Source organism: Cyanistes caeruleus, chromosome 9 (assembly GCF_971803275.1).
Source record: "Cyanistes caeruleus chromosome 9, bCyaCae1.hap1.1, whole genome shotgun sequence".
Taxonomy (NCBI): domain Eukaryota; kingdom Metazoa; phylum Chordata; class Aves; order Passeriformes; family Paridae; genus Cyanistes; species Cyanistes caeruleus.
The window spans coordinates 3,801,683-3,814,942 of record NC_141709.1 but is presented as its reverse complement, the minus strand read 5'-3'; the positions used below and the strand labels follow the sequence as shown (position 1 = coordinate 3,814,942).

At 39.1% G+C, this 13,260-nt stretch overlaps 1 protein-coding gene across 50 annotated transcripts in view; it reads left to right on the top strand.

The window, feature by feature from the left end:
- The window catches only part of RALGPS2 (Ral GEF with PH domain and SH3 binding motif 2), a 109,209-nt gene that overhangs the window by 17,699 nt on the left and 78,250 nt on the right, over positions 1-13,260 (top strand). For all 50 annotated transcript variants that reach the window (XM_086902159.1, XM_086902130.1, XM_086902170.1 and 47 more), the window contains 2 exons: positions 5,539-5,670; positions 8,313-8,420. In XM_086902159.1, coding sequence (XP_086758285.1) covers positions 5,614-5,670; positions 8,313-8,420 — 165 coding nt within the window. In that variant the 5' untranslated portion in view covers positions 5,539-5,613. The remainder of the gene's footprint in view (positions 1-5,538; positions 5,671-8,312; positions 8,421-13,260) is intronic.

Here is a 13,260-nt window from a genome sequence, read left to right as displayed (position 1 = left end):
GTGGCTTCAGGTGATTTTCATTTCTCTTCTTTAAGGATATGTACATAATACATTTATTTGTACAGTGCAATAACTTGGTTGGGTTTCTGCTTTGGTGGCTGGAATGTGAAACTGAAGGATATGGTTTGGAAGGTGCAGTTTGTTTTTTCTTTGTTGTTCCTTGCCAGTTCCCTTGGTGACTCTCAGCTTCATTGTGGGGCTTTTACATTTGTTGGGTCTTCTCATTTTGGTGTGGGGTGTATGCTTTGGGGTTTTTTTAGTATGTTTGGTTTCTAAGTTTTATTTGTTGTGGATTGTGTTGGTTCTTAGCAGTTGTCTCAGCTTTTATCTTTTAGATGGTAAGTTTTCCTGCACTCTAGTTTCCACAAAGATTTTTTTGGTCCCTAAAATCTTCGGTAGTGCTTCTGTGTTTATAGTTAATGATCTATGCAAGGCAGTTTTCTTTTCCTAATGAGGATCTGTGATCAAAACAAATGATACTTTGTATTGACATTATGAATAAGAACAAAGAGGATATTGGTCATCTTGACTCTTGAGCTATTCCTAAAACTTCACTGTGTTTGTTTCCCCAAACCTTTTGTACTGTTCTGGGCAGGAAGTTTCAAATGTAAGTTTAAGGTTGTCTTTTAAAATGCTGTTTATACAGTATTTCTGAGACAGTGTTTGACCCAAACTGAGTCAAGAACATCTGTTGGAAGGGAATCATGTGTAAGTGTTCTGTAAGATGTCTCTGAGAGTCCACCACTCTCTGCTCAGTTCTCTCAGATATTCCACACGTGGAGGGTGTAATGCTTAATGCTAGATTAACCATTTGAATATAGCTGATATCGCAGAGTATTTCTGATTTATACAAAATACGCTGAAATCGAGATACAAATGCAAGTTCAACTTAGCAAACCGCAGCAATTGCAGTATACAGTTTCAACACAACACCGGTGAGATCCCCACTGCTGGTCCCTGGAGTATGCTCACTGTCACGATGCTCGTGTCCCCAGGAAGGAATACGTGGGTTGAAGCCAGCTCAAGCTCTCTGAAATTCCTTGCTTCTGTGGTTTCGTAGAGCCAAAGAATGGTTTTGTCACCGCTCCCCCGTGTTGCTGTAGCTAGCCCCGGTCACTTAACTAAGAGCTCGGGGAGAAGCATTTGCAGCACCAGTTGATTCACTCCTCTGGGATGTTGATGTGCTTCACTGACAGAGCTGTTCATCTGAAGCACAAAGGGCACTCTCTGTTCCCCTTTGTGCTGAGATCAGGCCGGCTCTGCAGCAGCTGTGCCGGGCACACCCTGCTGCTGCCTTCCCTCGGGGGGACCTGCAGGCACTCACTGCAAGGGGATGGGCAGCACCACAGCCTTGGTGAATGGGCAGAAAAAACTCGCTGGGGGCAACAGACCCTGCTTAGTGTTGTGAAAAACGACATATTCGCATATTTTTATATAGAATTTAAAAGTTTAATAAAAAGACAATTAGGAGATAAAAATAAAGTATACAGATACGGCCGGGTGTCTCTGCATTCAGCCAAGAGAGCACACCTTACTAACAAAGGATTAAAAACAGAACCTTACTGCATATCCATAAATTCTCATACATCTTCAAACATTCTTCTTAAGTTTTGAATGTTTCTTTGTTTAGTTTTTTGACTCACCCCCTTCCCAATAGATCAATCTTCTTGGCTCCACCGAGTTTTACATTCCCTGATACCAGAAATGCAATAAATTCCTCCCCCAGAAATCTGGTCACTGCTGTCCTCATCTGGACAAGATAATCTAAGAATGGAGGGGGGTCTCTAACCATCTTTTTCAGTCTTTGGGTTGTACAAACAAAAGTAGTCTTTGTTTTAATGCTATGCCATAGCTCAACATATATGTATATTATACCACTATTTCTAAGTTTCATCAATAACAGAAATAGAAGGAACTATATTATTATAACAAAGTTTTCTGACCTTATACATATAACATTCATTTTAATATTTGCAAAAAGCCAACAATATAATATGTATCTATAACAGTGTTGTGCTGGCTTTGGCTGTGATAAAGTTCATTTTCCCCACACTATCTAGCGTGGGGCTGTTTTGGATTTGTGCTGAGAACACTCTTGATACCACAGGAATATTTTGGTTACTGCTGAGCAGGGTTTACACAGAGTCAAGGCCTTTTCTGTTCCTCATCCCACCAGCAGGTATGCTGGGGTGCACAACACATTGGGAGGGGGTATGGGCAGGACAGCTGACCCCAACAGGATTATTCTAGGCCATATATATAATAATATAAATCTGGAGGAAGGGGGTGGAAGAGATGACATCTGGAGTGGCTTTTGCCTTTCCAAGTCACTGTTGCACAGGACAGAACACCTGCCTGCCCATGGGAAGCAGTTAATGAATTCCTTGCTTTGCTTGAGCACACAGCTTTTGCTTTCCCTACTGAGCTGTCTCCCTATCAAGATTTTTCACTTTTATTCTGCTGGTTCTCTCCCCCATCAACTGTGGGGGAGTGAGTGAGTGGCTGCATGGGGCTGAATTGCTGGCTGGGGCTAAAGCACAACAGTAGTCTAGATATTTTCATTGTTTGGGTATGATGAATATTTGTATCAGTATTTTTAGTTTGCTTTTTACTGTAGAGTATGAATTTAATGAAGAGGTAGGAAGATACCACAGCGTGTCAAGGCTTCAGGCTGGCATAAATGCTGAGGTATTTTGTGCATCATATAAAACACTCTCAGTTCCACATGTAATTCATTTCTGAGCACAAAGGCATTTACTAAATTGGAGAGGAGAAACTGACTGGAAGTTCAAATTACTCAGTGTAATTCAGTTTTGGTAATTGGATATACAAGGTAGGCAGTGAGCACTGTGACTCACTATTGCAGTGTGGTGACAGTGATTCCACAGGCCCAGCTGTGCTGCTCTGAACTCTGCTCATGATCACTTTCTGATATTGCTGTTCACAGATTATTTTGGTGTTGAGAAGAAGGAAGCAAATGATTTAGTTATTCTGGTGTGAGGATTTTTTCAATATTTGTCTTGAGTGGCACATTGACCAAAATTGGTCACAATGTTGCTGTGACTGTTCTGGGAGTGGTGATGTACTTTTGAAATCTGCTAGACATGAGAACATTGTAAAGGTTGTATTTTATAAACTCCATTTCCTTTGCATGGAGGGTTTTTATTTTTCTAAGTGATTTTCTACTTATTAAAAATATGAATTAAACCAGTGTTTGTGTGCCTCCTAGAAGTCACTTCTCGGCATGGTGGCCCACACCTAACTAAGAGACAGAGTTCTCTCAACTCCCATCACAATAACCAGGTGGAAAAGGAGAACCTGGATCAGAGTGCAGCCCTGCTGTTCCTTCCAGACAGATGCTCTGAGGTGGAAAGTTGGTCAGGAAATCTGGGGAGGAAGTTCCTGTGGGTAATGGGAGAGCAATCACTGAGCAAACTGGGCTTTAACATTTGCTGATAGAGGAATTAGTTTGTTCTTGTTGATGTGAGGCTGAGCTGCCAATTCCATAAGCTTCTATGATATGTGTAATTTCTTTCAGTTAGCACTATCCAAATACTTCCCCCCAAAAAATCACCCAGACCTCAGGTTTTTATTTTACCTTGCACAGAAGGACGTCCCTAATCTTTTTCTTTTTTGCCTCCCATTAGTATTTGGAGGGGGAACAATTGAATCCAAGCCAAGGGTCAAATATATAACCTTAATTTAAGATTACAGTATTTCCTCATACTCTCCCTAACTGTACCATAGGAAGCCAAAGTATCTACTTTCCTTAAAAATACAGTGGTTAAATAAACCTTGAAGTTTTAAAGGGTAGAGTTTTTTCAACAGAGGAGATTACTTTGGGATAAATTTACCATTTTGAGCATGTGGAGGGCCTGGATCTAGTTCTGAAGATGTGATACCTCTGTCCTCTACTGTCACTACATAAATGAAACTTGTAACGCATCAGTTTTATTTCTGTGCTTTTCCCTTCAGTAAATGAAAAAGCTGTAGGAGAGAGGCACTGGGGAGCTGTGCATTTGGCTATAAGTCCACAAGACAATCTGAAGGGTAATTGAGATGGGGAAGGACAGGACAGCAGTGACACTCAGAAGCCAGACATGAGATTTTTTTTTTTCTTTATGTGGTCTGTAACTCAAAGTTTAAGTGCAGATGAATGCATTTTTAGTGGAGGAATCAGTGTTAATTAAAGCAGATGGGCTGGGAGTGTAGCATTAAAGTGAAATGTAGCATCCTCTGTCCTGTGAACCAGACAGTTCCCTCACTTTTTCCAAAACAACAAAGGGTGGAATGTGGGTGGCTGTCCTGAACTGCAGAAGCACAGCTCAGATGGTAATACTCACAAATACCTGGAAGCTGTAATGTTTGACATTTGCCACACTGCTCTCTTTCATTACTTTTCTTTCTGTAGTGCATTCTTATGGTGACACATTAAAATTTGAGGATGTTTTATTGCTTAAATACTTTGTTGGGGTTTTTTTAGGATATTTTCTTATTTAAATATTGTAGTTTCTTGCCTTCCATGCTTGCCTGACTTACTTGGTTTAGGTCACTTGGAGATACAGCTTTGCAGATTATTTTATTTCATTCCTTACAGGCATTAAGTATGAGCTGCTGTAATACTGTTTTGTCATGTGGAATTACCCAGTTACCTGTCACTCTCCATGTATTTTCAGACCATGCAATAGTTCTGAATTAAACTGCAAACCAAAAGTGAATTTCATAAACAGCAGCAACTTTGGAAGCAGTTACATGTGCTATAGACATAGATCTGTGGAAGCTGATTTATAATAGTTTTCACACTAGAGGGCACTAACAGCTCATTAATTTTAGCACTAACCAATTTTTATTCTGTAACACTTTCAGGGTTGGGTAGTCTAGTTTTCTTAGTGGATGCCAAAGGCTTTCATTTCTTTGCAGCATTTTCTCTGCAGAAATGAAAGTCAGAATTGCAAGGATGCATTAAAAGTCAGTGTGTGGAGTTTGCCTTTGTGTGTTTTTCTGTTTGGGGTTTTTTTACCAAGCAATAATTTGGGTCATTTGTGGATAAGAGTATAAATTCCACTTGTATTTTTAATTGCTTTCAATGTAATAATTTTCACTTGAAGCTGGTGAAGAGTCCTATAAGATAGGAAGTTATTGGATAATATTTATTCAAGTTACCTAATAGAGTTAACATCTGGAAAATACTTTTTAAAGTTGGTAATAAAGGAAAAACATTGTATGTGAACTGATGTTGCAGACCTCAATTTGTTAGGGCTACTGCATATATTTACATATTGATTCCTGCAATAGAGAAAATAACAGGGGAAAAGAATATGGTAAGTCAATACTGGCAGCAACTGATGGTTCTTAATGGAACATTCAGTTTTTTATGTTGGTTTTAAGTAAGTAATTTTAAAATACGGGTTAGAATCTGGACCTCAGATTGGTGTAGCCATTTTGGAAATCCTTTATTTTTGTTCGGGATTTTAAGCACTGAATCTTGATTAAAACCCCTGCAGAAAGTGGTTTCTGATACCTTTTTGCTCTTTGTAGGAATGGTTATTCGGTTGCCTTGGAGATGATCCTGCTGCTGCACATGTAGGGCCGAAGATTAATGGTGTGGGCAGTATGGACCTAATGAACGGACAGCCCAGCAGTCTTAATATTGCAGCTACTGCTTCAGAGGTAAGGATTGAAATCCTCATTTACTGGGTAACTAAGTACTCAGTTTTTACTTTAAATGCACTAAAATGTAGGTTTTTATTTTAGCAGTTCTCATCCAACAGATTCTTGTTCTGTGTGTTGGTTTCATAAACCCCAGTTCAGCGTGAAGAAAATTTTGAGTCCTGAACTTGGCATACCAAAATAGAGCATGAACTTGCATGTACTATAGCCAAAGCTGCCTTTTTCCATGTTCTCTTCCATCACATCTAGACAAGGAAGCTTTTCTTTTCAAGTTTTAACAAGAATAGATGCTCTTAGCACATTCAGCTGGGTTGGCAATGCCGGTGGGAAATGTTCTTTTCTTTGACAGGTACTTGTGTGTGCGTACTGAGGGGCAGTCTGACACAGCAACAGTGGAATAAAGTTGTTCCCTTTGTCTCTTGGACTATATTCTGGCATAGGTAGGGATCCCTCCTGCCCATCAAAGCTTCTGCCCTCTAGAAATGAACAGCTTGTGAGTTGAGTGTGTGCATCAGGCAAGCAGTGGAGATTGGCCTCATCTCCTGATGCCTCTTATTTTGAAGTGAATGTCGTTTTCCATTTGTCGTCTACTTGTTAAGGAAGAGGCTTGGGCTGAAATTAGAACACTACAAAGCCAATAGTGATGAGAGCCATGAAGTCCTGACTGTAGTTGCTTCCTTCCTCGAATCTCTGGGCTGTACCAAAGATGTTTTGTTTATTTATGTATTTACAGATGAATTCTGATAGCAGTTATGTGTGGTATGCTCTTGCATATGGGAATGAGGAGTACCACAAACAAGGTGTGAAAGTAAAATTGGAATCTTCTGTTACCAAAAGGAACCAAATAATCTTCACCACAATTTCACAACTATTGTCAAGAAACCTGGCGTCAATCTCCAAGATTATTGTTTGTTTTTATAGAAATTCTTGTGTTCCCCTTATAATTCCTTCATGAATCATTGACTATTTTTTGGCATGCACCTGAAAAATTTTCTTGGAGGAAAGCAACCTTTTTACTCAGCAGTAGTCTTGAATGTTTATGTGATGTCTGATAAAATTGAGTAAAATATTTTTTGGCAAAATTGCATTAATTTACTTTAAGGGAGTGTGGGTTTTTTGGGGGGTTGTTTTTTTTTTTTTTTTCTGTCTTGACTAAGAAGTAGGAAAGGGGACTTGTGACTGAAATGTTTCTATAAGCATACTGGTTCCTGAAAATGCATGTCTGGTTTGGAGTTGGTAGTGGTGTTTTCAAAGGCAGATTTTTCAGGGAGATTGTACTGTCAGAATCTAAAAGTGGACATCATTCTTCATGATGTGTCCTTAGAACAAAAGTGCTTGAAAATGGACAGGAGCTTATTTCAGCTGGCTGAATTCTCTAGGTCCTATGTCCATTGTCTTGAAAGCTTGCAGCATTAGCAGTAAAATGGCACAGACTGTCAGAAAAGGCCTTGATTGTGTTGGTCACCCCAACAATCCCACCCTGTGCATCCCTGGGAGTGTTGTCCCAACCCTCCTGGAGCTCTGGCAGCCTTGGGGCCGTGCCCATTCCCTGAGGAGCTTGGGCAGTGCCCACCACCCTCTGGGGGAAGAACCTTTTCCTAATATTCAAACCTAACCTCCCCTGACAGAACTTCAGGAATTAATAAACAGAATCTAGGTCTGCATCTATGTGCTAGAAGAAGTGATTGCTCATAACACAGATGTATTGCTTTAATGTGAAAAGTGTATATGAAAACAATATGAAATGTTAATTTTTTGAGCTGCATTTGTATTTTGCAGAGAAGCAAAATCTCTGTTCTGTAGATAAATGTTTATAGAATGATATCTTAGGATGTGGCATTTTTTGAAAATATGAATTACTGTAATTTAAAAACAGCACTAAAGTTCCTTCTGCTAAATGTCTTCAACAGAAACATGTGTAGCTCAGTGTTATTTTTATAAGGATCCATGTTTTTAAGAGAAAAAGGAAGAGGATTGATAACTATTCCCTTGGGGTAGATGGTGTCTTTTTCCTTACCATCGTGTTAGTTTTTGTGCTTGAAATTCAGTATGACTGTCTTGCTTTTGTTAATATTGTTGCTGTTATGACAATAAAATTGGAATTTAATTATGCATTAAACTATAACTGTTGTGTTTTGAGGAATTCCTTTGAAATCATGGAATTACTGAGATTGGAAGGGATGGTACAGCTCATCCAGTGCCACCCCCTGCCAAGGACAGGGACAACTTCCACTATCCCAGAATGCTCCAAGCCCTGTCCTTGGGCACTACCAGGGATCCAGGGGCAGCCACAGCTCCTCTGGGCACCCTGTACCAGGACCTCCTCACCCTCACAGCAAAGAACCTCTTCCTAATATTCAACCTAACCCTGCCTTCCTTCAGCTAGAAGGAAATCCATGGAAATCCAGACGTCACTTTGAGGGTCTGATTTTTTGCAGTCCATGTCAGGAGAAAAGTATGTTCTGTGACTGAATTTGACTTGATAATTTACCCAGTAGAAAAATTAATGTGAACAGTGACGCTTGAACAGAAATTTTACTTTTGGGAGTGTAAAAAAGAGAAGACAAAAAGAAGACAATTCCAAAATATCCTTATATTTTGGATATAAAAAAACCTGGGGTTTTTTTTGTTTGTTTCTGCAGAAGAGTAGCAGCTCTGAGTCCTTGAGTGACAAGGGTTCAGCTGAACTGAAGAAGAGCTTTGATGCAGTGGTATTTGATGTTCTAAAGGTTACACCAGAGGAATATGCGGTAAGCAAGTCCAGGAATTCTAATTACTTTGTGTGTGAATCTCCTTTGCAGCTTTTCCTCTGCTTCTCTATTTCTGTACATTTTTTGCCTAACTTCTGTCGTCCATGGGTTTTAAGAACAGATTTTGTTCTTTAGTTCTTCATTGTCTCTATTCTGTTTGAAATTAAGTGATATTTTTGGGTTCTGCTGTCCAGGTATTTTTCATACTCTTATAGGTAGCATAGACTAAAGATTCTTTGTGACACAGCTTAATTCTGACATGCATATTTTAGTTGCAAGGCTATGCTTGATCTGTACTTGTTTTTTTTCTGGAGGTATTTTAATTCTTAACTCCACTAATTCTTGCTCTAGGAAGCTTTTCTAGTTTTCTTCTTTTGGGTGCACAGAATAATTTAAATAAAATAAATCAAAAGAATAAATAAACACAGATGTTTAACCAAAACATTGGGTGATTTTGTTCTGTTTTTACTCCTTGTAGAGGTGAGGACAACAGATGGGCCCTCTAAGTGATTTGAGTATGTTACTAGAAAGATTGCTAAGCTCTTAATGTATTTCTAATTCAAGCGATGAGATTCACGAGGAGTTGTCCTGGGGAGATTATTGATATGGAGTGATATGTGTCACAAAATATTCCCATTTAGTTCGTTCTGGTTTGTAATTGTTAATAATTATTTCAGTTAATTATTAGTGGCTCAATTGATTTTAATGAGAACACTGAAAATTTAAAGCAGCTGGATTATGAAGTGGTACTTACACATTAAATTCTTCTTGGCTAGGGATCATAATTAATTATGGGATTTATTCCTGACTGAGGCTCAGGTCATGTGGTTTGGGCCTCTTCCTTGCACTGTTGTCAGGAACAGCTGGGCAATGAATCACCTACTTTCCATGGGAAGATGTTTTTTGGGGCTGACTGTCCTTCCAGTTCTATCTTATGATTCCTGGACATAAAGTAAATCTAAGTACTTAGGGAATTTGGGGCTATGGACATGAATTCAAGTGGAATTATATATTCAGGCCAGAATGAGTTTGTTGAAAGGCTCTACTATTTACCAGTGGTGGATGATGCTGTTGGGCAGCAGAATAGATCAGTCAGTCTCTGTGGAGCTACTGTCACTTGGACAGCAGAATATACAGAGGTGCCTTGTCACAGAATCACATTTCATAATCCTTTTGCTCCACCATCTAGTCCTTCTTCTCTCAAATGCAGCAACCTTTGACTCCATATGTTCTAAATGCTACCCACTTAAGAAATCTTGGTTAGATAAAAATCTGTATTCAAATCCAGTGTTTTTCCTGTTTTCATGTTATGCCTCAAAGTGGGTAGAGTTCTACTCGCTGACAGGAATCTTTTAATTAAGCATTTCATGTTACAGCTGTGCATGTATTTTTCTCTTACTAAGTATAATATTGCTTTTTTCTCAGTCCCTCAAAAGAAACATCTTTGCTTTTCACCTTTTTCCTTTTAAGGATCTAGTTCTTCATACCAAGTTTGATTTACTGTAAATCGATACGAAACGCCTTGCATGTAGAATTCTGAACAATTGAACAAAATCATCAGTATTCAGTCCTTTGGCAAGGAAAAAATTAATTTCATTTCTTTTTCAATGTTTCTTTACACAGCTGCACTTTGTTAATGTTTGTTTCCCCAGGCACACATATCTGCTTTTCCAGTAGCACCTTTTTGCTTTGAGTGCTGTCTTTTTCTGATCATTCTTGCTGAAGGTTGTAGAAATAAGTAAATATGCCAAAAACTTAGGTACCCTAGAGGAAAAGTATCTTTGACCCTTAAACTTGTTTCTATTTTCTTGGTCACTTTCTTACTCGTCCTGGGTTTCAGTGTGGATGTGAAGGCCACCAGAGTGATGCAGTAGGGCCAAACTCTTGAGGATGCAAAAGTGTGTGAGGTTTCCTGGTGGTGGGTTGTACCTCTTGGACTGGACATGGATATGCTGCCAGTTGCTTTTCCAAAGTATGAGAAAGCTTCTTGAGTAGTGATAGTCCTTACAGAATGGATGCAGTGCAGGCTATAGACATGTCTCTGTGACAGCTGAGTGAATGCTGTTTAAAATAATATAATTTATTTTGAAGTAAATTGATGAAATAATATAAATGAAATAAACTGATGAAATAATTTGCAGACTACCTAAGTAGCTTATTGATTGAGAGGAAAGATAATGTGAAAAAGCCAGTAAAACAGCAATAGAAGTAACTTGCTGCACGACAAGTAGTTAGACAGCTGTCTAAATAATTGTTAGGAAACCTTGGCTCCAGTGGAAAAGAGTTCTTGTACAGAGGTATTGTAAGAGTGAGAGTTCACTGATCAAGTCAGCATAACCATTGTGAGGTCCCATCCTGAACCTTATGTGATGTGTTGCATTTTGATCAGGTCACTGTGCACAGATGGGAGAAGTACAATTATACCAAAGGAGTAAAAACAAAAATGTGAAAGCTAATTGAGTTTGAGATATGCTGGAAATAAGATCCACAATGGTGATTTCAGTACCAATGAGAGACACAGATGTATTTTCAGTTCCCACTGTCTCAGAGACATCGTTATTATTTCAAAACTCCATCTGTTTAGTCATTTAGTGGGTAAGAGACAAGTTGGACAACAAAAGGTATTGCTTGTAATCCTGTATTTTCAAGAAGGTGCTACCAAGCCAAAGAGAAACCTGAGTGCAGATATTTTTGATGATTTTATTTCCATATTCTCCCCTTTGGCAATCATCTAACACTGTCCTGAGTGCCCAGGAGGAGTGCTGTTTCATGTAATGGTCCTTTGTCTCACAAGCAAAAGTCTTCCAGCCCTTCAAGGGGGCCAGTCTGAGCAGTAATGGAAATTCTTGTAATATAAATGTAATAGTCAGTTATAACTTCGTTAGCAACTGGGTGGTTTTAATTCTTCTTAAGGTTGAAGGCTGCTTTAGAAATGGGTGAGACCTTCAGGCCCTGCTGGTGCTGTTGCAAATTTATAGTTTGCTTTATCACCTTACAGCTTACAGAAAGCTTCCAGGGAATGTACTGAATACCTGAGTGTTCATAATATATATCTGTGTGTGTGTATATTATATATATATATAATATATATGTAAATATATACATTATAATATATATGTAATGCATAGATTTTGGGAAGAAGAATCCCATTCAATGAGTATGAAGTAGGACACATTTAAGGATTCAATGGCCAGCTTTGTAAGATGTAACTAGTGAGGAGACCATCTCTGGTTTAAAGACCTGCTTTTAGGCTGGTCACTGCTCAGTTCTTTATTCCTGGGCTGGAAGCCACAGCCAGGCTGGTGCCAGGGTTGCCCCATGGTGCCTGGCCCTGCTGGGGGGGGTGTTGTGTGCCCAGGGTCGGCGTGGTCACACTGAATGCTCCCCATTTTCATCCAAGGGAGAAATGTGGTTTTCAGCACACAGGGCACAATTTGTGGGGGAGGGATCTGTTAGTGGTGCAGTGGCAGTGGAAAGGGGAGGCTGGTGAGGCTGAAGGAAAGAAGGAGAAAGCTTGGGGTCATGAGCTCCAAATTAAGGTGCTGGCCAACCTCAGGTTGAGGAAATATTTATTTTATGCTTTACAGTAAATTCTTATTTCTTAGACATCTACTGTTTAATTATTAGACTATTTATTACTTTTTGACTCACTTTTCCATTTTATACTTGAACTTAGCCACGGTGGTGTAAATATTTGAGGTAGAATTAAGGGAAGCGCAGCTGTATAAATCCATTGCTTTTTTTTCCGCCTAGTTATCTAAGAAGGATTCTTTATTCTTTGCCCTAGTCCCTGGAAGTGTTATGGAGTAAGCTCATGCTAAGATGTAGTATGTGTATTTCTTTCTTTTTCATTCCTGTGAAACTTTGTCAAATGATTGTTGGAAGATAATACTGCTTGTTTTGGAAACAATGTGCAAATAGAGCTTAGTTAAAAACTGTTTCGATTAAACAAGGAGGAGTTCTCAGAGATGTTCTCATGACAGTGAAATATCAGATTATGTACATCCTGTCAGCTTTACTTCTCAGAAGAATATTAGAGTAAGTATGTTCCAAATGAGAGCAAGAAGCAACTTAATTATAGCGTGTGGAGGAACTATTAATGATAAAAGTTTTGGAGTGGACTTTGTGAGAAAACAAGTAGAGCTTCAACACAGGATCTTGAATCCCCTGGTGTTCATTCTGGACAGCAGAATTATTCTCTTCCTGATGCTGTGCTTAACAGAGGCTTAGCTATTTTTTTCAGTGAGGAAAATATCCTGGCAGCCCAGAGAGACAGTGCTAAGCCAAGTTGGAAGGCTTAAATATCATTCCTTCTAGAAATTCAGATTAAGGAACAATTTATGAAGTGCTGCTTGAACCAACATGGCTTCAAGGAAAATCAGGTGATGGCAGTATTCTTCAGTGACCAGAATGCAGACATTTGACTTTTTTCACCTCAAACAGAAACTGAGTTTCTTTTTACACTGAGGGTTTTCTGTCTGGGAGGGAGCAGTGGGGGAAGTGCCCTGTCCTTAGAGTAGGTACATGGCAGGAAAACTCGTACTACATACAGCAAATGGCCTGATAGAAAGAGTTCGTGCTTGAGAAGGACTGGGGACTAGAAAAGTGAGAATATAGCCCAGGTCCAATGAGAACTTTCATACAGAAATGTGGAGAGAAGCTTAATGCAGTGGTCTGAACTGGAACTAGAAGTTGTTAAGTTATGGGTTTTTATGGAAGAAGGGTAATCCATGTGTCCTCATAGCAAAGAGAAAGAATCAGGAAGTATTTTTAAATTTTATTTCATTAAGCTTCTTCATATTCCTCAAAGAAGCAGCACATAGAAACGTAGTTCTGAGTT